General features: G+C 47.7%; 1 protein-coding gene across 2 annotated transcripts in view; it reads left to right on the top strand.

The window, feature by feature from the left end:
• Window positions 1-13980, top strand: part of LOC149371807 (uncharacterized) — a 92773-nt gene extending 78793 nt beyond the window's left edge. For both annotated transcript variants that reach the window (XM_089566093.1, XM_089566092.1), the window contains exons 3-5: window positions 3011-3911; window positions 7153-7212; window positions 11835-13980. In XM_089566093.1, the coding sequence (XP_089422219.1) occupies window positions 3011-3911; window positions 7153-7212; window positions 11835-12022 (1149 nt within the window). In that variant the 3' untranslated portion in view covers window positions 12023-13980. The remainder of the gene's footprint in view (window positions 1-3010; window positions 3912-7152; window positions 7213-11834) is intronic.
• Window positions 13981-26058: the final 12078 nt, after the last annotated feature.

Here is a 26058-nt window from a genome sequence, read left to right as displayed (position 1 = left end):
TTGTGTAGCTCGACACATGTAGAGACATAGATGCACAGATGCAGCTAAACATACTCCGCCTTAGTCTGTACAACTACTGGTTTATAAATGTTGCTCTTCCTTTTTCTTTTTGCTCATCGGGTGTAGTCACTTCAAAACTGCTAGCAACAACAACAAAAAAGAGATATGTTGAGCAAATCTCTTCTTCGTGACAAGCAGTGAGTCTGGACGAACGATTGCATAGACTTTAAATCTATTTATCAAGTAGCACCTTTCAGTGTCAGCGGCATCCACGAGGAGGTCATTTCAACTGTCAGTTATGAACTCGCGGTCAGCTGATCGTAATTATAAACCCATAACAACACTAGCCCAAGGCGATCGCATGTGAAGTCACTACACAACCCCTGGGTGCCTGTGTAGTACTTAATTCGAGAGCTTGCGTTTTTACACCACTTTACACAACGTGTGGAAAGTAACTCGTTCATGGAAAGGACGTAAATCGCAAGCGTACGTCCTCGCAAAGTAAGACACTGTGAATTAAACAGCTGCACCGTCATCAGCCACTTGAACGTCATTGCGAATAGTACATCGTTTTAGTCTACGCACCGTGGAAACCAGGGGCCGCATTTTGTAAACATTTTCCGGATTCACTATTCTCCCTTCCACCACTGATAGTTGCAGCATGTGACGTCATGACTGAGAGCCACTGAAGCAGTACTCAAGCACTGAAGCTCTGGTGCTCAAGGCAAGAGCAATCAATGGCTACAAAACACAAATAATGAATGAGTCGCGAAAAGGACCTTTTCACACAAGAGCACCAGCTAGACGTTGAACTGCTGTTGACACTAGCGTACAGTGACACCTCGGTCGCGAATGCGTCTTCTTTTGTTTCTATGTTGTAAGTATGTGCAGTGGTCGCTCGCGCGCAGTTATAATTCGGGCGATGCCTGGGCACTCCCGTTCAAGGTGCGCGAACTTGTTCACCTCTCTATATTTTTGTGAATGTCGCAAATAGTATATGAACCCCTCCCCTCTCCTTTCTCGCTGTTGCTCCCCTTTGTACTTCTTGCTATCCTCTCCCTTTATTTCCTCCGGCCGCGGCTGGACTGCTTAAGATATCAAATAGCAGCGGCTGGCAACATTTTTCTTGCTTTTTTCTATTTTTTACAACAATATACCGCTACAACTGCTACTATGCTACTCTGCTAATAAAGAAAAATAAACAGAAGCTATCATAATATGAGAGGCCTGAGTCAGGAAGTAAGGCAGGATGCGAAAACGCCCATAACACAGCTCACAGACTTTCGCGTTAGCGTGGAGATGGGTGCAGGCGTTCTTGTTTGGCCGGCGAGGCCTTCTTGTGGTCGTCGTCCACGCATCGTCCGTTGCAGGAAACGGCAGATGGGCCCGAGAACCCACGCGTGTCGTCAGTTCGTGGAAGCGCGTTCCATGCGGCACAGGTCATCCTGGCTTCCCCCTTCTGCGAGCGGAGTGCTTACACGAGTGGCGCTTCGAGGTCGTGTCCCCATCGACGGCGCTGTTCAACAAGCGTGCCGCCCACGCGACTGAACTGCAACGACGTTTGTTTGGCATGCGAGCGTCGGGGCATTGCGGTGTGGTCAACCCTCTCTTTTTCCGGTCCTCGCGGGCATGTCGGTATGTTCGGGCAGGCAGTGAGCCAGGTGTAATTTGACTCAGTCCTTGTGAGTCAGAAGTGCACATCTGAGGTGAATGTATAAAAGCGCTCTTGTCACTCGGCGAGGCGGCTCGTTTATCGCGCCTTTGTGAGTCACAGATAGAAGGAGGAAGTTGTAGCTCCTGCCCGCTCCTTGCGCGAGGCTTAAGTGGCTCTTGAATTACACCTCATCGCCAACTGGCGCTCAGTGCGTTCCGAGTAGGAATACAGACTGTATTGTCTGAAATGATGCACATGTCCGGAGTGTTTTAAAGCGTGCAAAGGGGAAAGCTTCGAGCGCAACTTAGACAATGATTAAAAATTAGCGCCATTGCTATGTTGAAACATTTCGCTCACCTTCTATTCGTGCCTTTATTTACACACGGAAAAGAGATAGGAAGCAGTGCATTTAAACGGCTATATGAGAAGACCGTGTGAACAAAGAACGAGCAGTGATGGTGTGTATCGTAGAAGTTGACTCTGTATGCTGTCAGAGACCCCTACTTGAAACTTTGCCCAGTTAATAGTGCTATCGCCTAGCTAAATTAACCGATGCTAAAGGTGCAGTGAACAGGAATCTGAACTTATCTTTTTGCCTCGGGAACTCAATCTATACTTCCCGAGCATTCTTAGAAACGTCGATTTATTGCCCTGTGTGGCCGATTTCCCTAATTAAATCGGATTAACGTCCGGCTCCCGCCTTTTTTTTTAATTCTCCCCGTACGGTGGGCGGAGTCGACCAACGCGTGGAGTGCCTTTCAGCCAGCTCCGTGAAGGCTTGCCGCTCTGCCATTGGCGGAGTAATACGTAGTAATTCATAGTAGCAAATAGTCCGCGCGAATTTTTATTTCTGCGGGCATATTTTGCGGCTATATTATCCTGCGAATGAAACCATTTATTCACGGAAACCTAAAAAACAAAATAAAGCGAAAGCAAAGCCCCCACGGAGCTGGCTGAAAGGCACTCCGCGCGTTGGTCGACTCCGCCCACCGTACGGGGAGAATTAAAAAAAAAAAAGGTGGCGGGAGCCGGACGTTAATCCGATTTAATAAGGGAAATCTTCCACACAGGGCAATAAATAGAAGTTTCTAAGAATGCTTGGAACGTGTAGATTGAGTTCCCGCGGCAAAAAGACGAGTTCAGATTCCTTTTTACTGCACCTTTAAGGGAAATGTTTTGGTGCAGATCAGGCACCTAGCCGACGTTAACTAGTATTGCTACTAATTTCATTGTGCAAAAAGGCATCGCAGCTTGCGTTTGAGCAACGTCTTTTTACCCGTTGCAATGGCATAACGAGGTCGACCAGTGCACGCAATTGCTACATGCAAGCGACGCTTCCTTCCTGTGCGCTTGCAGGGTTCGGCCAAGCACGACCTGGACGCGTACCTAGAGCGCAACAGCGAGTGGTCACCGCTGCGGCTGTCCGAGACGAGCGCCCAGCAGAAGGCGCGGCGCGAGAGTGCATCGCAAGTGGACGAGTTCTTCGAGGACCACCAGGGCGACCCCTCCGACGGCATGGCCTACGCCGCGTACGCCACCTCTCCGGCCTACCTGGGCCGCCCCCACCCGTACCCTCCATCGTCGCACCTGCGGACAGACTACCGCCTGTACCACCCGGCCTCCTCCAAGCCAGAGGACAGCGTGTTCGCCAAGCCGAATCCTCCTCAGCCACATCACCAGCACCTCCACCACCAACAACCACAGACGGCCGCGCCGCCTGGAGAAGGGAGCTCCTTCAGCGGCATCTGGGCGGGCATCACGGCCAGCATCAACGTCCGGGACCCGGACAGTTCGACTGGCCCACCGCCGCCTTCTCATTCGGGACAAGTGGACATGGTGCCGGTGAAGAGCGAAGTTTCGGTCCTGGCGCCCTGCCAGTACGGAGCGGGGCCCGGCGTCAAGCAGGAGCTCGAGGGGTCCTGCTACCCTGGAAGCGATGGCTACTCGCCACAAGGGGCTGCGGCGTCTCCGGCGAACTTCAAGTTCACCACCGTGATGGGAGGACCGCAGTTCAGCATGGGCCGCGTGTACATGCCTCCCACGCCACCCAGCTCGGAGCCCGGCAGCCCGGCCACCGACGGCGGCCCCCTGTGCCCGTCGAGAAGGACGCCTCCGCCGCCCTACCCGGCCGAGTGCCCTCCGCAGCCAGCCCCGCCGGCCGCGTCGTCCTCAGCCTCGCAGCCCACCGGCCACCGGTACAACAAGCGAAACAACCCGGAGCTCGAGAAGCGCAGGATCCACCACTGTGACTTTCCCGGTGAGCACGAATCTTTGATTGAGTGACGTTGCAGTGGTAGGAGAGTGTCTTCCATCTTGACCCATAGTGTCGTGGACTGGGTCTATAAATACAGATGGCTGAATTCAGTGAGTAGAAACGAGAGAACGAGTAAAAACTGTACAGCATTCGTTTGGTATACCGTTATTCAACGCTTACTGCGTAGAAGAATGAGTAGCTCCTAACTGGTTCCTGACGACAGCGCTGGTCGTGATTTCTTTGTGCAGTATAACTCCTAGGAATTGCACATCTAAGTTAGGTATCACGCATTGCCGATATCACGCAATATGTAACAGAAGCTGAGGGAAGCACGGTAAGGCAAATCTCGTCAAATGTGATGACTGCTGACAACTTTATGCTATACAGAAGGACTTAGACCATAATTCCTAGAATAGCGCGCGATGAAAAGCGTTGATGTGGCTTAAATCAGACAGTCATGTTTTGCATTGATGGACTTGTGCGTAATTGTTTTTCGACTGCTTGCCTGCGTTTGCCGTAACAGTTCTTAATTAGTTCCTCACAGCGTTAACCTTTCAGAGTCTACGATCAGTCAGACACATTATACGTTAAGCACACTGCTTTCCAATAACATCGCGTCGCTGCTACCGCGAAAGATTGTCACGCCGTTTGTTTTTCGCGGAAAAGACGCGCAGGTTATTGGGAAATCCGTTCTCGTTAAATGCGGTCTGCGTCTTCCGGTATGAGATAAGGCCACACAATGGGCTCCTTCATTCGATGCTCGCCTCGGTGTATCCAAACTGTTGACGTATATACACCAGCGAGGCGTGTTTTCATTGTGGTCGGCCCTTAATGTTCCTGGCACTGACACCGGGAGACAAGGAAAGACGGGCGTTCGAGAACCTGACGCCGATATCTTGGCGGCAACACAGAAGTCGTTTGTCACGAAAGGCTACCTCATGCTGTCACACCTCTATACTCAGATGCAAGAGAAATGATTATTAGAAGAGCACCCAGCGTTAAGTATTCATTTCTTTAAGAATCTACACCCCAGGCTATGTAGCAGCCTATTTTACTCTGTTTTTGTGTCCTTTTCAATCTTTAGCAGGAATTGTGGGCAGGAGGCGGTGTAGCTCAAATTGAACGGCTTTTTTTAAAATATTTTCTTGTGTTCTTTATTGCGCAAAACAGTTACGACGCATTTAATAACGTTGGTCTAAACACGAATATTTCTTGTAACTGTTATGTACTTTTGACAAAGATGAGATTCCGACATATGCAAACTTGTGCCCTAGTGAAACGGCTAAAATGATTCTCAGAAAAAAAAGATGTCTTAACGGGCAAGCAGAACCAGAGCTGTTTGATTTCGCGAACGTTCGTTATCATGAAGAAAATAACGTGGTGCAGATCATACGAATTCTTATAATTCAAAAGGCAAACCAACAAATGTAACTTTCCTGTCTGGCTAAGCGCAGTAAGGACAATAAGGATGTAACTCAGCATATGACGTCATGTCTACGCATGCCATTTTCTTTTTCTTTGTCTGGCTGGCATTGTTACAGTGCGTACTGAAACCTCTCGTTTCTCGTGTGCTCAAGTCCGCCATAACCACAGGAGGCGAAGCAATCAAACCTGCCAAATACAGCGGCGGCGTATGCGAACATTTTCAGCAGCGCCTCTTTACGGCCTTGATCGTTGGGACGCAGGATCTCGCAACCGCAGACAAAGAAGGACGTCACGTATTACAGCATACAAATGAAAGCGAGCGCGAGCAGCTAGTGCAGAAGAAAGGAGAAGAAAGAGATGAAGGGCAGCACTGTATTAGCCCGGTGCGACTGAGGACCACAGCAACACTTGCAGGGGCGAACGGCGACACCGCATACCGCGAGCCTCAGGCCTTACAAAGACACCGTCCTCCCTTCCTTCCCTTCACCTATGTCCGCCCCTTCTTCATCGGCGAGCGAAACGATCGGTCGCACACGCGCGCCGTTCATTCCTGGCATATCTTGCGCCACCGGCACAACCTCCGCCACTGCGCCGGTCTGGGCACCTAGCTAAAACAAGGAGCCACCGCTGGACTTAGCGACCTATACAGGGAACAACCGCCAACGATTGAACAAAACAAAAATGTGTGTGTGTGGAGGGGGGGGGGGGGGGGATAAAATCAAGCAGGAGGGTGAAAGAAAAGGAAAAGTAAAAGGTAGGCGCTACGAAGGTAGGAAGTAGGAGGGAGGCGGGAAGCCGACAGGACTGCAATTTGAACGTCGCAAATTGAGCCGGCCGCCGATAAGCATCAGCGTCGCTTTGCCCTCGGGGGGGCCCACGCTGGAGCAGGGACAAACGTACACACACGCACGCACCGCACACACTCACGCCGGGCGACCGTGTACCGCAGGCGTCGCGGGGAACGTCCCTACGCGCGGCTCGCTTGCGCCGTCCAGCCCCCTCGCGATCCGCCCAGACCGCGCGGCGAGCCCGCGCGACAATCAAAAAGGCAAAACAAAATCATGGCCTCGGGCGAAACATCTGCGCTGTCCAAGAATCCCCCTCCCCCACTCCCTCTCTTCTTCTTCGGACCTCTTCTCGGCTATCGTTCGTTTCAGCGTCACTGTGCGAGCGTATACACCACACGCTTCGCTTTCGCTGCATGCATGCGCCGCCAACGAGATGCCCCCTTCGTTATTTCTCGGTGCAATCGCAGCGTAACCTCCCTCCTCTTTCTCCTCTCCTGAGTCGCTCCGGCGGCGGAGGATTTTTTTTCCCTCGCATTCCAAAGACTCCGGGAGATCGATTCGCGTCGAGGCAGCAGAACCTACGTTGCGTGAAAACAGGGTACGAGAAAGAGGACGGGGAGGTTGGGACGCAGCTAGGACGCCATGTCTACGCGCGCATTCTTGGCAACCAGTTTTCTCAATGAACATTTTTCTCTCCGCTCCCGCCGTGCCTTTCTCTCTCACCCTCGGCTGCCGAAGAGTGTACTAGCGAAGCCGGCGACGATGAAATGAAATTGCCCCACGGGGGCTGTGACCGCGGCAACACTCTTCGTTTTGTTTTATGTAACAAGAAGGCGAAGCCAGCGTGCCTACCGCACGTGACTTTGCGTATAGTTGCCGGTGGCGCTGCAGTTAATGCACTATACTGAGTGCGCGGCGCGCACGCTTCGGCGCAGAATTGAAGGGGGTGGAATGGAGTGGAAGGGGAATGATGCTGTAAGGCGTGTGACTTGTTTCTCTTCGTCTGAGTTCATGTTCTTTGTCTTTTTCAGGCTGCACGAAGGTGTACACGAAAAGCTCTCACCTAAAAGCCCACCAGAGGATACACACTGGTAAGTCTCCTTCACCGCATTGGTTTCCCTCTTAACCGCACGAGTGCAACCAGGGAGCGCGGGTTTCGTTTTATAATTTGCATCATCGTCACCATTACCACCTGCTTAAGGAAAAAGGTCCTTCAGAAGAAAGATCTCTGAATTCACTGGCCTCGTGGTGAAGCGCCAGCTGCAGCCAAGCTGTCTGATCTCCCGACCTGGCCCTTTGTCGTACCTGGCCCCGCTTCACTTCCCTTTAATTCACTCTCTTGTGCTAACAAACTACCGGTTATCTCCCGGTACTGTTATCTTCCCGACGCGCGACTACAGGCCGGTTCGATCAACAGACACGGGTGCTAAATCCGTTGTCCGAAAAACGCAGGCCACGGGGTATGCCATTTAGCCGCGTAGAGTGACTCTTGGAGCACCTCTGAAACTGCTGCAGGACTGAGCAGATAATAGTGTCTGTTGCCCTCGAGAAATTGGCAACGCTGGCAATGGAAGACGAACCTCACAGTGCGGTCGTAGGTAGACTGCAAATTTTTGAGAAAGGCTCTACAAGTTCACCGCTTAAACAACGAATGTGTGAAGCTCGCCTTCACTTTTTACCCATGTGCCCTCCTTTGTTGTCACCCGTCTGTTATCGCGTTTGATCACGCGCTTTTAAAAAACTCTAACGGCATCTATCGTCGGGTTCTTTGTTAGGCACCATTATATGCGATCGCCACGTCCGGTATATGCCTATACCTGAAAGCTCGCAAAAAGAAAAACTAACGGTATATCCATAAGGCAAAATGGCGCAGCATACACTTGCTGGTGGCATCCTTCTTGAGGACCCCCGGCTGTCGTATAGTCGGTCATAAGCTGTCTTGTGACATGTATCTAATACGTAACCTTATCCCTCGACAGCGAAAAGAGCCCCGTGGAATATTCTCAACAACGAACCAAAGAGATCCCTTTTTGTCCCAGAGCTGTTGTTCCCGCTGATCGATCCTCCGGCTTTGGCCGATCCCTGCCTTCCCTGTCCTCTATGCGCGGCTGCCGTATTGCCTTGACCAGGCGGCCGTAAACGTTGGCCCATTGACCGCGCTCCGGAAGTCAGCGCGCCGCGATCACCGCTTTTCAAATCTTCGAACCAGCAGTCAGGCGCACGCTGCGTGGCTGCGGGCTCCAATGGGCCGGCTTGGCCAGCGGGCAGTCACAGGACCGGCCACGGCAGTGTTGGTGGTGTGCCGCCCCATTTCACAATCTCATGGCTTATGTGATCCGCTCGCAAAAGTTTTGACATGCCGGGCCGGTCAGCCGGAAAGTGGCCCTAATCCCCGGCTGGGTGCCCCGTTTATTTCTTTCCCTCGCTTACGCCCGGATCTTTTGTGCTTTGCTCATATATTGAAGCGTTATATGCGCGCCGTGGAAGCAGGCAGGCAGGGTGCAGTCGTTGCATAAGCTGGTGACGTAGATATGAGTTAACACGAAAGACACACTGGGGGAAGAGCTGGGGCCGTATTTTGTAACGATTCTTTTCGCGGTTCTGATCCATTCTCTTGCTTCCTCACCACTCGGCAGCCGCGTCTTCGACAAGAGGGCCAGCGAATTAGATTGCTTGTTTAGGTGTCACTCATAACGTCGAATGTTGCAAGTTCCGATAGTAAAAGAGCAAATGACTGAAGCGCTAAAGTAACCATTACATAATACGTCCCCAGAAATGTTTCTCTCCCATATTCTCTCGTCATGTTCCCACCAAACTATGACATCCGGCTTTACAGAAGAATAGCCGTGGTAATAACCTTTGCTGCATATTTTGCTGTCCCCAACTGAAGTTCTAGGAAGGTCAGCAAAAGCTACAGTGCACATAATAGGTGGCGCTACTGTACATGTACAGTGCATCTCCTAACTATCTAGACGTTAGCTCCATAGTGAACGCGCCCTAAGCCTCGCTCGTGCGGTGCCTGCAATTGTGAACTGCCTGCGCGGTTGCGTAGTTTTTGGAACTAATGAAAATTGTCGAGCGGTGTTTGTGTATGAAATAACCATTCCAGCTGAAACACGCGCACACCTCTAAAATGTCGACTGTGCGTGTGTGTGAGAGCGAATTCAGAGTTTTAAAACGTCGGCAAGAGAGTTAACGAATACCATAGGAAGGATGGAGCGAGGAGGGGGAGTATTAATGCTCAGAGCCTATGAAGACCACGCTGCCCCGATTAATTTAATCAAACGTTAAAGGCTGCTTTCAAATGTGGGAGTTGGGGGAATCAGGGGCACAGGCTGGGTCTATGAGAAAGGAAACTCGGCCGTACAGGCAGCGGCGGGAGCACAGAGCGTTTACATATATGCCACAGGGACCTCCGACTCGGCGTGACGAACCGTTTCCGCACTCCGCTCTTGAAAAGCAGACCTGTGCACGCCCTTTTGTTCCTGCAGCGCACCGTAAACCGGTAATGACCGGATGAACTTGGCTAGCTTGATCCTTCCTGCCAGGACCAGACTACAGCCGTTCGCAAAGCCCCCGTGTTTCTTTCTTCCTTCCTTTTGGCGCTAAGTTATTGCGAGGCGACCGGAGACCGTAAAATACTGCGACCTTGAAGGGGACGACGTGGTCGTGATGGCATCGGGATCGCTCTACGTTTTCGGGATCCCACCGGCACCCGGAGTAGAGGGGAAGGACGGGCTATTCTTTCTTTCTCTTTCCATTCTCTTCTCAGTCCGTATTTCTTCTTCGCTTACGCAGAGGTTACGTCGTATAACGCGCACGCCTCGCGGGTGCTTTCCTTTTCTTTTTCGTCTCCTTTGGCGCCGGTCTTTAAGAAAGGAAAGGAGGAGGAGGGGCCCAATCTCAGCGACACAGGAGCGGGAGGTGAAATAGCGATTGGGTGCATTGAGGGAGTATCAAAGGAGGAACGCGGGGAGAAGGCATCACAAAGAGAAAATAAAAGCTGGGAGACGGCGACGAAGGCTGTGCGCGGAGGGCCAGTCGTCGCATCGGAGAAAGTCTCCAATCGGGCGTAAAAACGAAGGGGAAGGCAGCGCGGTGCGTGTGTCCTCCGATGGAGAAACCACATTATTCCATTAGGCCTCCATTCTGCTCAGACGTCGTCGCCACCGCGTCCACATCTATGCCTACCTCGGCTGCCACCATTCCAGCGTGACGATGCGTCCATTCTTTAAAAAACTCAGGTTCTCTTTTGCCCTTCCCGGTTTACTTTCTAACTCGTGTCGCAAAGGAAGGTGCACACTTTCCTTCTTTCTCCGTGCCGTTCTTTCTTTGCGGTTGGAATAAGAGCGGGGATACGATACGTATCTCCTCAGGAGGCGGGGAGAATGCGATTGGAAGAAAAGAGAGGACAGAGAGTAAAAGTGGGAGTGATTGAATGGGACGCCGTAATCGGTCGGGCGGACCAGAGTGTGGAAGGCGCGCCGTCCGTCTCCTCCCGAGCTCTCAAAACGGACGAGAGAGCGAGGCAGCTCTGCGTCACACCGAACAGGCGCACGGGATGGGCGGCTCGCTGGTTGCCCGCAAATCCTTCGTGGTTTTCCGAAACCTCGCCGCATTACTTTTTGGACCTATTTGCAATAGGAGACGCCGCATTCACGATAGGACCACATTTTCTTGCGCTTACGACCACGAACTGAAAGTGTTTGTCCGACTATGGCGCCTTTAATGCTTGGCTACTTTGTCGGTTTGCGATAAAGCAAAAATCTGCAATTCTTCGACGTGTGTTGTGCAGGATGAAAAGCGGGGGTGGTCACATCTGTCCACGAAGATAAATGTAACGTTTTCCTTCTGCACGGAAAGCAGGCTTTGCTCCTCAGCTGCTTTAGATAAGCCCTGCTCGCTCCTCGTTTACCTTTGTGTAATTAAGCCCCCTAGGTTCTGGTATCACGAGAAGAAGGTGCGCCTTCGAATCTGCTTTTCGGTCTTGCTTTGGCCTTTCGCGGCGGTTTACGAAGTCAAAAACCTTCTTTGCTGTGCTTCTGACAGCATTTGACAGATGAACGATCGTAAGAAATGCGTGCGAGTGAAAATCTGAAACAAGTGCCAGCACAACCCCTTGATCTCCGTTTAGCTTGATCTTTAACCGGTGTGTGCCTGTCAAATTATATTATGGAGGGATCTCAATAGTGTACCCAAAAGATGGGGAGAGAGAATAACAGCTTCAACGACGGGAAAGTTGGCCCGAATGTCTGCGTTCACCTCCGGAGATTTATGAATAGTGTGGCAAAGAATCGAAGCGTCAGTTTCGTCAAAAAACAAAAACAAAACAGCAACGGTTTCATGTGGCTGCCGCGGGTTAATTTATCAATAAAACGGATGGCTGTTTGCAAATTCAGGCTATGAGCAGGCAGGCATCCGCTTATTAGTGCGACCACTCTTGTGCGTGGGCGTGCTGGTGGCGATGAAAAGAAAATTTTCGCTCCTTCGTAAAAAAATAAATAAAAGTAAGCGTGTATTCATGATAACAAACTGTGTCCACCGAAAGTGCACAAACTTCGGTTCAGCGGAGTCGATCGCAACCTTCTCCGCTCACACATCCTCTAGCCTGACGCAGGAGTCGGCGATTAGATAAGTTTCCAGAAAACAAACAGATTCACCAGATAGAGTCGATAAAGGCGAATAATCAATCTCTCTTCTTTTCTGTGCGCAGGCGAGAAGCCGTACCACTGCCAGTGGCCGGAATGCCAGTGGCGCTTCGCCCGGTCCGACGAGCTGACGCGCCACTACCGGAAACACACGGGCGCCAAGCCGTTCAAGTGCCGAATCTGCGAGCGCTCCTTTGCCAGGTCTGACCACTTGGCGCTTCACATGAAGAGGCACCAGCCGAAGAGCAAGTGACCGCTTCCCGCCCCTTCCGCTGCACGCTTCTCCACGGGGAGGCCACAAGTGGACTAGTGGCGCCACCGTCGCCGCGCTCGAAGTAAATGGGACGTTTGAGAAGCCATCGTTTGTTTGTGTGTGCGTCTCGAACACTTTCGACGTGTGAGACAGGTGGGCCGATGGAAACAAGAACTGGAATTGAAGGAGCGCGTGTGAGCCTGTATGGCCCCGTCGCGGTGTTAACGCTGACGCAGAAGCCCTTCTCCGCTCGCCTCCGACGCCATGCTCCCGCCCCCAGCGGGAACCCCACTCGCCGTTGCGGGGAACGTGGAGAAGCATGTTCCTGCTGTTGTTTCGTCAGCGTTTTCTTGGGAATTCATCAAGTGCCATTACGTCGGGCGTCTAAGCGCGAGGGTGTTTCGAGAGGAGACATCGCTCTCGAGGCGCAGAACGTCCGCACGTGTTCTCTGTCATTGTAATTAGTGTTCCGCGTCTTTTTTATCTGTTGGCTTTTATTGTTGCTCACTGTTGTTGACATGTTTTGGCTGGCGTGCTCGCTACAGTGTATTGTTTTTTCTTGTTTTTTTAGTCTGCGAGTACGCTGGAAGCTTCGTTAAGAGTGCAACACGCTTGAATTGCTGCTTTGGGCTTGTCTAAATTGGCTGGGGTAAAACTGGCACTGTAGAAGTGTCCAGGGAAGCATTCCATTAAATGTTAATATGGATCAGATCTCCTAGCTCTTTGAAAAACCGTGTAGCTTATAGCTAAAATCTAAAATGAAACTGTTAGCAGCAAAAATAGGTCCTGACTACTTACAATAGCGTGTTGATCTCTGGTCACGAAGATCTTCGGATCATGTCTAAGAAGTGCCTGTAAATGTTGCACGCTTCTTTTGTATAAATCGGCAAAGCGGCTAGATGGAAAATTTCAGTCGCTTTGTTGTTCGCAATGGAATTTATTTATGGATGCACTTTCGTGCCATACGACGCCTTTCGACAATCACTTTTGTTATTTCTCCGCCTTCTAATTGACATTTCATTCTGATGTGCCAACGCATCCATTTTTCTCTCACTTGTCAGTAAATGAATGGCCATTTATTCATTGTTTCATTTGTGAGTGCTGATCGAAAATTTGTACTTTATTTACAAACCGCTCTCAACTACATCAATTTCAAACCATGCTTGCCTCTGACTACTTGAATTCTGCATGCCGCGCGGCTTAAATGTTCAAACACTGCCTTTACTTTGTTGACATGGGCGTAAAGTTCGAATTTCCTTTTTTTTTACGTTTGTTTCTATCAATATTGGAAGCGAACTCATCGTTGTAGCAAAAAATGTTGAGAATCTTTTTGAACTCGTGCCTTACACACAATACAGCCGATAGCACTGTTGCAATTTGCACTTTACTCGTAAATTTGCTCATCTCGCGCCAAAGCACGCATGATCGACAAGAGCGTCGTGATAGTATCTTAAATACGCAAAATGAGACAAAATATGAATCGTGCCTTCATATTATTCACCTTTGTTCCTGAAATGTCTCTATGACTGCGGTCTGTAGCGGTCATCTTTAATTAAGAGACAGGATAAGAAGATCACAACTTGCGGCTTGACCGTGTTTCCTTTTAAATGTGCCATGCCCACGGCAAACTCCGTTAAAGGACGCGCACTGTTTCTGGTTGTGCTCAAAAGCGGCCGATGAACGGTCGTCTCATCTCCTCTTATGCTCAATCATTCTGTTTTGTGCCATACATTTTGTTGTAAATACTTTCACATAGCTAAGGACTCGGCTCGCTGCAGGCGCACACGGCGCTAGACCGCAAGCATGCGAGTACTCGAGCCGAAAGTGCCTTTTTCTCATGTCATGTTTTTTAATGACTCTTTTGTTCATCTTTCAAGGAGCATGTACCAAACTGTTGTAAAATACAGCCGCTTTGAAAGTGAAATAAAACGACAGTGCCATCTTTTCCCTTTTAAATATTCTGGTATCAGCGTGTCTTCTTCATGTCGTCTCGATCTTTGTGATTTGTTCGCGTACCGATTGCCTGCCACGTATGCCACCAAGCAAGCACATGAAAATGAGCTCCCGTAAGTGAACACTAATTTTAGTGACAGATCTTTGCCGAAAACCTAACTCTCGACAACATGAGGAGGTCAGCCTGGCAAGAGAAAAAGTTAACACACGTTTTAGTGCCTCTGTGCTTGTCAATTCAGTTCAATCTAATTTCACTTTAGTTTCCATCTGTCAATAGGCAGCAATTAAAAAACTTGGAGGGGACACTTCAGCTCCGCTAAAAGGGTGTGATCCGATAGCGTAATGGGTTAATTCTCATATACGCGGTAGCTCATTCTCTACTTTACATTCATATATCCTTGGGAGTCCTCATACTCCCCCTGACGCAGTGGTGCAGCGGTTAAGCGATGCGTCACTGTTCTGCGATGGCAGGTGCTCCCAGCGGTGGGCCTTGTGCGTCCCAGGTTGCTCTTCCCGAGCGACCAATCAATAATTTAACTGCCACCAGCCACTGTATAGGCAGTTTTATCCTGCAGTGTTATCCGGCAGTTTTATCACTGTTGTGATGACGCCGGAAGGTCACGTGACCACCTGACTCCTAGGCTGCTCTCTGGGGACCACCTGCCAGAGTCATGCTGGTGTTGTTTCGCTCACCATGGCGACGCCGACAACGCCGACACCGGACTATCCGGAGAACGGGGACGTTACAGCTGTCCCTTCAATATATAGACGCTTAAAAAAACTGTTTACCTATGTGCAACTTGCTTCAAAGCTTGCGGCAAACTTAGCAACGGGCGCGCGCACGCGTGTGTTAGTGTGTGTGCGCGTGCGTGCGTTTGTAAAAGCACCAAAAGTCGTGAAATCATTGCGATCGAGGAAAACTATATACGGGTATCGCCAAGAAAAGGATGATGTTTTGTTAGTGATGCAAGCCTCTGCTTCCAGGGCCTGCCAAAGCTATAGAGCTGTAGCCGGATACAAGTCAAGGAAAAAGCGGCTTTTCCCAATTAAACGAACCCCATTCATTGAATGGCGTCGGCCGAATCTCATGACCCCGCTAGCGTGACATTGCAAGAAGTGGCAGATGAAGGAGAATGGTCCCCTCCCTGCATTGTCGGTGATAGTACCCTCCCCGTATTGTCACGCCAATCTCCGCATTGTCAGCTACCCACGCTAGCAGACTGATGAGAATCGGCCGACGCCATTGGCTAGAAACGGGAAAGCCGCTTCGTTTTTGAGTTGTATCCGACTGTACAACTTGAGACTTTCGCCGTAATAAATGGTTACGTCTCCCTTCGAGTGACATTTCTTGCATTGTTTATTGTTTTTTTTTTTTCGATGCCATATAAGCGCTCTGCTTCATATTGAACTGGAACCGTATTTTTTCTAAGCAAAGTGATACAGCGACGGGCAGTGCCCGCGCACTCTCTACCATTCAGATTAAGGGTTGCTTCACCAACGAGAAAGCAGCGCCGTTTGGTAAGGGTAGTTGAAGTTACTGCTATCTAGAGGTAAACGTTGCTAAAGGCAGTTCCTGTTATTACCTTCGGAGGTAGTAAATGAAATTAAAGGCAGTTGCTGTTACGACCTTCAGAGTTGGTAAATGCTGATAAAGGTAGTTCCTGTAACCACCTTCGGAGATATAAAGGATATTAAAGGTAGCGGCTGTTAATACCTTCAGTGGTAGTATGTGCTACTAAGGGTGGTTACTGTTACTACATTAAGGGTAGTTGCAGATACTACCCTAAGGGTAGTAAATGTTGCTAGTTCCTTTTGCTAGCGCTCAGAGATAGTAACTGTTACTTCCCTGAAATTACCACCGATAGCTACTGCCTGGGCATTAGCAATTGTGACAGGCAGTTACTACCCTGAAAGTTAGTAACGACAGCTGCCCTTTTTTTAGCGTATATATGCTTCACTTTCAGTTTTTAGAATTTCGAAAACGCGAATACCCTCGGCGCTCTAGCTCGAAAAAATTTACCTATTTCGATTATTAAAGTGCACTGGAACGGGTGCTTTGCCTCGATGTTCTTCGAATGCGCATGTATTTTGGCCCGATGTTGCCGAAATTTGTTGTGCCACAGCGCCGAGGGTAATCGCGTTCTTGAAGTTCTAAAAACTGATATGACGGATACTAACGACCGGCTACAAATCTCTAACTTACAACCAAGCACCTAACTCTAATAGTTAAAAAGTTAATTATTGTAAATTAGTTTACCAACTTATACTTTAGATAACTCACTGGTGTTCCGGTGTCTGCCAAACCTGGCAATACAATGCCGCAAAAGCCATATTTTGACTTCAAAAATCCTCTTTTTGAAAATTACTTCAATTCTCCTCTCCCACGCCCGGCGTATAGAGGCCTTCGTTTCCGAGTAAAGACCGATTTCACTCGATTGTTGTACCCCGAACACACTTCTGAAAAATCGGGTTAACTCTACTTTTGGTCAATGAAATTACTACAATCCACGGAGACGCCCAAAGCAATTTTTATTACTCTCTTTGGGACACCATAAGTAGTAGTTGGATAAAATCGGTACATATTTGTGGTTCAGATGATATAACACTGAAATACCAATCCATAAGCAAGCGGACTATGTTTTCTCCTTGTCTGCTGCCGCAGGGGTGATGCGCCCGACCGTCTGCTCCCGGTGAGCGTAGTTTGATCAGCAACCCGCACATTTTCGAAGATCAGTCTGCGTAATAGTCCACCAATGACAGAGCGGCAAGTCCAAATGTGATTGGATAAAAGGCACTCCAGGCGTGTACTTCGGAAATCATGTTGGTTGACTCCTCCTTACTCTCCGCGGTGGCCTAAAAAAAAATTGGCAGTGGTTTAGCTCCGGTTAAACCTGGAGGATTGGGAAAGCAACGAGGAGAGAGAGAGAGGCGATGGAGAGCGCGCGGCAGCGGCCCCGGCACGCTAGCTATGCGCCGCTACTGCGCATGCGCAACTCCCGAGCGCGGCGGCGGCACCTCGGAGTCACCCGCGCAGCGACGGCGGCGGCGCGCCAGCTGTGTGACGTCACTGCTCCTCGCGCATGCGCAGTATGGCCTTTCATCAGCTCCGCGAAATGGCTCGGCGACTCGCGTAGTGTTGCTTTCGCAACAAAGAAAAAAGTGGTAGCCGAGATCTTTAATCCGATGTAATAGGGAAATCGGCTCCATGGGAAAACAATTCGAAATTTTTAGGAATGTTCTTCGATGTTTACTGGCAGTCTCCGCAGTGTACCAAGGCAAATAGGTGTAGCATGCACGCTCCATAGGCCGCCGGTCATATATGAGCGACGTTTTGAGCCTGCCGCCACAAATTCAAGACAGCGTTCCAGGGATAGCTGAGCCATCTAGTTTGCTTCTATAACATAATTTCTTTGGTTCCAGTTTTGTGTTTTCATTTTCTGGCGCTCATCAAAGGTGAAAGCCTTCACTGAACACTTCTGTCAGTTTTTATGCTTTTTCTTTCTTTTTCGAGCAATGGTGATGAGTTACACAACCACGTGGTATGGTCGGATTTCAGTTTAGATTGCAAGACTTTGTCTCAGAAGCAAATATTTCGTTTTGCCGTTCACGTCGTATTTTATGTGGTGCGCTTGATTTGTAAATCATGAAAGTGGTTTTATTCGGTACTTTTGGGTGTTGGCAACATACCGCCAAGATATTTTACCAAAATTCTCCAGAACATTTCTGATTATGATGATGTCAAGGAAGGCCACGCCCTCATTTCGCCCATAGAACCCACTCGCTATCAACCAAAAAAAAATAGAGAGAAAAATAGGAACTGCAACTTCTACTATAAACAAAACAAGAACAAAACTAAGTACAAGTGTAATGTGCAGCACGTTACAGCTCTGTCTTGACTTCATATCCTGACGTGACTGCTTTCCCTAGTAGCACAGCAGCCATATTGCCCAACTCAAAAAAGCCCACGGAAAGTGTATTGTATTATGCACACGCCTGAAAATAACAACAATGGTAGCTAAAAGCATGTGCAACGTTTTATATATTTTAATTTTTTTGTAACCAATTTCTGGTTAAGTGCAGCAGCTTATCTTTGTTTTGCTTCTACTTTTTCTGTGTTACCAGCCTATCCGACCAATATTTTTTTTTTAAGTTTTACACGCACAACTCTGGCGTTTTTTAGACCGGAAATGTAATCAGTAAGCTAGTTTGATGAAGTAGAATGCGCAGTGCGTTTAGTACTTCTTGAAGAAATAATTTTTACTTTAGAACACTCAAAATAGCTAATCTTTTTGCGGTAAGGAAAGGGTTAGCAGATTGAAGGTTTACGCGGCAAAGTAAATGTAATAAACGAGAAAAAACATAATTTGATTCAGTTTTTTTTCTGCGCAACTGGTCATTTCCATGTTTTTTAATTATTGCACGACAAATAGGGCAATTTGTGTCCCGTACGAAAGCATACGCTTACACTAAACTGTGTTTTGCTGGAAAAAAAGAAAAAAAGGACCCGAAATAACTCGAAATACGGAAATGTTCGCTCAATGACTGGATTTGTACCCGAATTTTAATGAAAAATCTCGCTCGATTTGGCCCTCGAATTATAGAAAACATAAAACCCGCAAACGAAGGCACTAGATACGAGTATAGCGTGTGTTCCAGAGAAGCCGGCCCTCTAATTTTATAAATGGGTTTTTTGAGTTATGAAGACGGCTTCTGTGGCAGAATAATACCATGCAGTGTCGGCAGATATCAGAAAACAGGCGAATAAAGCTAACTGTTTAGCCGGGCAACTAATTTCTGATAATTAACTTTTAACTAATACAGTTAGACACCTGGTTATTAGAGATTTGTAGCCGGTCGTTAGTAATGGCGATTTCAGTTTTTAGAATTTCGAAAACGCCATTACCCTCGGCGCTAGGGCCCAACGAATTGTGGCTACATCGTGCCAAAATACTTGCGCTTTCGAAAAGCATGCAGGCAAAGCAATCCCTGCAGCGCATGTAACTAGTCGAAATAGTCAAATTTCATCGAGACACAGCACCAACGGTAATAGCTCTTTCGAAATGATAAAAACTCATATGGGTATTACTAACGGCCGGTTACAAATCTCTAATTGCAACCAGGTGTCTAACTGCAATAGTTAAAAAGTTAATTATCGGATATTGGTTCACCGCTAATCAGATAACTTTATTCGCCTGTTTTCTGATATTCGTCGACACTGGTATTATTCTGCTGCAGAAGGCGTCTCCATAACTCAAAATACCTATTTTAAAAAATACAGCCCATTTAGCTGACTGGGCCAAATGCAAACTATGCATATGTGCGCTAGCACATCGAGTTTCATTTCGCTTTCGGTTCGAGGCTAGGGTTTCAAGGTCACGCTTCAAGCGCAAAGGTCAGCGAAATCAATGACTGGGAACCAGTGGTACCGCACTTTAAAATTTTGGGACAGCTTAATGCAACTTGATAGTGGTGTGTCCTGAGTCCAATGCGCATGGATGGAAGTTGAAGACGACGTCGACATGCAATGCACAGCTCGAGAAAGTGGCAGTTTAACACGAGGGGTGATCAGTTGCGGCACAGCACGCATGATGGACCGACACTGTGGATCTGTCGTGCCTGCAAAAGACTACTTCATTAGAAAAGGTTGTACACCTAAAAGAAGTGTATGCCCAGACCAAGTTCGAACGGGAGTGGCACCCACTCTTAAGTGTTATGCTCTTCATTGCCTTCTTTCTAGTTCTTTTTTGCTTAGGTATGTCGTATTATGACGTATTGGTTATGTGCTTTACATTGCCTCTTTTATCGCGCTTGGTTGCCTAGCTAGGTGTGTTGTGTTAGGCATCGTGTTCATTCGTCACTCTCTTCCTAAGGTTTGTACATAATACATATGCATGAAACATTGGATCAGTTTAATACATAGTATGCTGAAAAAAAAAAAAAAGAGCGGTGAGCGTATCTCGCGTTGTGGCCAGCGAAGCTGATATGCCCGCGCCGCCGCGCGTTCGAAACGCGGCGCAGTCGCAGCCACCTTTATTTTATTTCTGCAGGCCTAGCTGGCTTCAGACACCCAAACAGACAACAGGTTTTTTTTTTCAAGATTTGAAGCCTTACTGCTATCGCACTGAATTTAGGAGCCGGCTTCCCTGAAAGACCTGGTACACTACGAAGATTCTGTCAGCGGGCTTTCACTCAGGCGGTGCTAAATCGCGGGTAGTGCTCGCGCACGCGGTACTCCTTTTCGCGCTCCTTACGAGCAAGTGTTTTCTTCTTAGTGCACAAATCAGAGGACGGGAACAAGTGTCAGGTACAGGTATAGGCTGGAAGAGAGTATTTGTGTTCTTTGTGGTGACACACGACATGAAAGACGGAATAGAATAGAATATAAAGGTCAAGGTTTGGTTTCTTTGATATCTTAGCATAAAGAAGTTGCAATTAAGCATTACAGTCCTATATTAGGTGAAGCTCAATTTGACCGACCGCCTAAACATCGGGACTCCCACTGCAAAGCTAAACGAATGCCCAGTCAAACGCAACCTTAACTTCATCTTTCCCGTTGCGGAGGCTTGATGGCTTTGGCGTTGGGCTACTAAGCCCAAAGTCGCGGAATGGAATCCCAGCCGCGGCGGCCGCATTTCGACGGGGGCGAAATCGTCCGTATGCTGTGCGATGTGAGTGTGAAAGCTAAAGACTTAAGTGGGTCCAAATTCATTCGCAGCCCAAGACTACATCGTTTCTCGTAGGCTATATAAGCGGACGTTAAACTCCTCATAGCATGCAGTACCGTGCGGTGTACCAACGTGGTTTGCGCAAACGTCCAAGGCACGTGTACTCTAAGGTTGACCGAGGAGGAAGCTGCGCAGTCAGAAATCAGCAGCTATGAACTCCTAGACCTGTTTCTTTGCTGTCTAGTAAGCCGCACACACTGCTCCCCACGAAGTCAAAACTGTCTGTCACACAACACGAAAGCATTGCAGTCTTTCTTTCTTTTATTTTTATTTGTTGCTTAGACATTTGCCTAAGAAGGGACTGAGGCTAAAGGCACAATGTTGCCTGAAAGGGCCTCAGCCCCCTACTACATAACAAACAAACATAAAAATTACAAAAGTACAAAATTCCGGCGGGCCGGTACAAAATAGTATTGTTCATATGGAAAAAAAAACAAAGAAAAGCAGGCACAAAAGTAAGCGTTATACAAAGGAAAATACATACGGAAGAACATACACAGGAAAATACATACACACTCAGCAAAAACAGACAAAAGCGCTTGACGAAAAATTGCATCATAAATGTACGATGAGTATATAACTAAGAAACAAAGACCAAGACATACATGAAACACTACATCAAATAACAAAGTTCTACTTAAGGCTTATTCTAGCCTACTGAAAAACAGGGCATTATGGACATATAAGCACAAACAAGAGTACAGATGCGAACACAGAATCAGTAACTGTGAAAAAAGAAAATTGGACTACAACATGCTTGTATGAGAAATTTTAGCGATTGCTATAGGTGACATCGCTACAGAGAAGAGCTCCTTTACATTCGTTTTTGAAAGTGGAGAAGGGTTTACTGTAATTAATATTTATATCTCTTCTATTGAGAATTCTGATAACTTGAAAAGACAGTGCTTGACGACCATAATTTGTCCTTATCCTCGGCATCTCTATTTTCGGGTCTCTGATAGCGTACAAGTTTACTCTTTCGGTGGATGTGACGTACAAACGATTTTTATGTATCCATTGTAGCAACTTAAAGTAGTATACCTTATCTGCCCTCAGCATATTGTACTTTAAAAAAAGTGGATGCGTTCTTAGTTCCCTTTTCTCGCCATGATAATTTTCGCATATGCGTAACACTTTCTTCTGTAAAGTAATTAATTTTTTGTAATTAGAATCAGTTGTCGTACCCCAGACTAAAATAAAATAACTTATTCTAGAATAGAATAGAGAATAATATAGTGTCTGCTTCAACCAGGATGGAATCAAGTGCTGGATTCTGTAAACACAACCAATGACCCGTGATAAATCAGACTTAAGGCAACTAACATGGGCGTTCCAGGATAGATCACTGCTGAACCATACACCCAAAAATTTTTGCTCAGTGACCTCCTCCAACAGGCTACCTTCATATCTGATGCTAATAGGGTTCTGGTCCCTAACGCTTGTGGGTTTAAAAATTACGTATTTAGATTTTGTTGTATTTAGAGTAATGCGATTGGCTTGTAGTCACCTGGAAAGCTTTAATAAGTAATCATTGACAGATTTTTCAAGGCATGTTTTTGTTGTTCCTGTAAAAAATATGTTCGTGTCGTCAGCATACATGATTAACTGGGGGGATCCTGGTATCATAGTTATATCATTCACATATATAAGAAAGAGTAAAGGCCCCAAAATTGATTCTTGAGGGACGCCGTGTTGTATCTTCATTTTGCTCGAAGTGCGATCGTTTATGACTACATACTGTGACCTGTCTTTCAGGTACGTTTGCAACAACCTCAGTGCAACGCCCCGAATCCCGCAGATCTCTAGCTGTTTTATCAATATGTCATGTTGCACAGTATCGAACGCTTTCCGAAGATCTATAAATAGACCAAGGGTTAAGAGTTTCTTCTCTATGTTTTCAATAATTTTGTCTTTTATATGTATAAGAGCTTGTTCCGTAGACTTATTTGCTTGAAAACCATAGTGTGCATCAGCTATTATTTTATGTTTCTGAAAAAAGCTGGTAAGTCTATCATTAATGACGCGCTCAAATATTTTTGAGAAAACAGTTAGAACAGAGATTGGCCGGTAGTTATTCATATTTGTTGCACCGCCCCCTTTATACACGGGTACTACTTTAGCTATCTTTAGGTCATCCGGAAACTCCCCAGTAAGAAGCATTAGGTTGATTATATAGGACAACACACGACTAATATAATTTGCAACATGTTTAATTGGCAAAGCCTTTATACCGTCATCTCCAGGCGCTACGTCACGTTTCAAGCTTCCGATTATTTTGCAAATTTCAGTTGGACTGCATAGAAAAAGCGAGATAGAGCTCATTGGGCTGTTTGCATGTGTATGGCAGGACATGCTAGCAAGTGGGCCTGTATATCTCCCTGTGCTAATGAACCTAAGGTTCATTTCTTCAGCAAGCTGATCATCAGACAGACGTTCGCCATCGACTGTGATATCTGTTACACAATGGCTTGAGCGCCTTTTGTTCATTAGATCGTTAACCATCTCCCATAACCTTTTATAGTCATTGCGAGCACGAAGAATTTGAGCCCGAAAGTACTCGATCTTTGCTTTTTTCAGGTCTGAGTTCAATTTGTTTCTGTAGGATTTAAATTCTTCCAGTAACTGCAGTTCACGACATTTAAGAAAAGCATGAAACTTCTTGTTTTTTTCTCTTATTCGTTTAAACAAGTCCACAGTCAGCCAGGGTTTCCGCATTCTTTTTCGTTTTGTTTTATGCTCGCGCAAGGGAAAAGCTGCATCGTAGCACTGTAGCAGCCTACTCAGGAATATTTTGTAGGCGACTGTAGCACTAGTTTCCTTGTAAACGTCGTCCCAGCTTTCTCGATTAGGCTGCAAAAATGTCGCAGGCTTTGGTCATTAATTGTGCGATGCCAGCTACTTTCTTTGCTACTTCTATATTTACCAGTCACAGGGGGGCCCAAGCAGAATACTGGAAGGTGGTCACTGAGGTCGCATATCATGACACCATGCTGTTTGTGGTGTGCTCCCTGAGCACACCACAAACAGCATGAAGGGTGTACACTGGAGGGTGTACAGTGTACGGGAGCGGCAGTCAAATGCACTGCGGAAATTAGCACGCTTGCGAAGAGTGGGCATAACATGTCTTCTTTCCCTCCGTCTTCTTTTTAGCTGATTAAGCTTGTACTGCACGTCACATACACGATAGGTAGATGAGTCAGTGTGAAGTGCAGCCAGCGATATCAAAGGCACTGCCGCCAGCCAGCGGAGCCCCGACAGGGTTGCACTTTGAAGGCAGCGCGGCATCGCAGCGGCAGCTCATAAAAAATAAACCATAAAAACATACCCGAAATGTTAGCGCGATATCGTTGCGCAAAGGAGGAAACAAAAAATCTAAAGCGAGTTGTCCGCCATTAGTACATCAGTTCAAAAGAAAATAAAAAAGGAAAAGGAGTTAGAGCTGGCGTCTTGCACAGTCTGCTGAATGTGATCGTACGTCTTCCTCTCAGCATACGCCTCAGGAAGCAAGTTATAATTGCTACGCTCAGATGTAAAACACGCCTTATAAATAAAACGCCCTTACTTTCGCAAAAAAAAAAAAAAAAGGGTCGGATGTGAGTGTCTACACGCTGCAACTCCGTCTGGGCTTGCAGCAACCATGACAGCGTGTATAGCTATTAGGTGAGGGCGGAAAATTAAGAAATGCGCCGCCTACTCGAACCGCGCAGTGGTAGATCGAGCCATGCCGTACACCCCCTGCATGCAAACTCCATGGCTTCACCCTCCTGCCACGTGAGTCTGAGCGACAGGCAACTATCCCCGCTCACTGTTTCGCGGGTCTAGAGCGTTTCACCTTGACATTTCATTCACGCAAAATGTTGGCAGTTTTTCTTTCCTTTTGCTTCGCTTCCGAGCCCGGTCACAATAGACGGCCGGGAGCGATCCTTCCTCGATTTCTCTGCCTCTTTTCCGTGCACCCACGCGAAAGGCCTCGCTTACGTTTTCAATACTGCCTACAGTGAACGGCGTTTTTTTTTCTCGTTCTTGCTGCTTCTTCACTTTCGGCCATTGCGTCGTTCTCAATCTCCGCAGGACTGGTGGACAGAACAGTCTGCGGCCAGCCAGTTCTCCTTCGCGTCGCGGTAGCTCCTCCTCCGTCGTGTTGCTTCATCACCGCACGCGCGCGCAGTCATATCGGCCAGTGACGGCAACGTTCGTTTATGAAAGTGTATCCGTCGTGCCTGGAGCTGCTTCAGCGTGATTTTCACATGGCCTTCATGTGGCTGCCGCAAAGCGTGACCAAGCAGTGCCGCGCAATGAGTAAAAATACCCACCCAGTGTTCGTAATCAGTGATCTCTTTAATATCAAGGACAGGAAGCAAGTTACAGGATGCGCCAAAAGTTCCCCCGCCACAGGGTTTGCCTTTCAACTTTGTATTGCGGCGCTTAAGACCCTTACGAAGCTAACAAGGTTCTCAGTTGTTCTCCTGCTCCCTACAGATTTTGATGTCAGGGGGTGTCGTAAATGCCTTACTACATGGCTCAATGACTCTGTGGCCTGGGAACTTTTGACGCACCCTGAACCTGAATTGAAAATTCGTCCAAATAAAGCTGCCAACACGACACATATTTTGCGAGATGGAGGTGGAAGTGAATTAGCCCACCTTGCATTGAAATCACGTGACTCTAATGCAATGTCCATGTCCAAAAAAAACGTCCGTCGACTGAGGCCGCCAAGTAGCGATGGAAGAAAATGAAACGGAAAGGAAGAAAAATTGCAAATAATTTTTACGGCCCTCTAATCAAAGCGAAAGCACGGGCTTTTTCTTGGCGACGACTGTTTTTACTGATTTTACGTGCATGAGTGACTGAACTGAGGCTCACACATGACAACTGATTCAAATTTCAGTCCTTTTTTTTGAGCGAACACGCAAAAGACGATTTTGCTAGGCTGAGAAACTCCTGATTAGTGGTGCGTAGAAGACGATGAGGAGCGCTTGCGTTAGGCGCATACATGAGGCCAACAACAACAACAAGAGACGATCGCATACACGCAAGAGACGACTTTGCTAGTCTCCGCATTAGAGCTTTCGCTCTGATAAACTTGCCGAGGACAACATTCGAGCTCATAATCTTCGGGCTGGGGAGCAAACATGCATACCACAAAGCTACCGCAGCACAGGTAGTGGGAACAGGAAAGAAATACCTTTACGTAGACGGCGCCGGTTGCCGCCGGAACGGGCGCGCTCGACGCCGGGAAGAACAGTGGAATGGGCGGAGCAGTGCCACCGCTACCGCGCACATGCATTCGGAATTTTCTCGAACTTATGACCATCGCCTCAATCCCACATGCATCGCACATACTACGCACATGTACTG

The sequence above is a fragment of the Amblyomma mixtum genome, chromosome 1 (genome assembly GCF_055824585.1).
Source record: "Amblyomma mixtum isolate Tamu chromosome 1, ASM5582458v1, whole genome shotgun sequence".
Lineage (NCBI taxonomy): Eukaryota > Metazoa > Arthropoda > Arachnida > Ixodida > Ixodidae > Amblyomma > Amblyomma mixtum.
The sequence above is the reverse complement of the archived record's forward strand: the minus strand, read 5'-3'. Positions and strand labels throughout refer to the sequence as shown.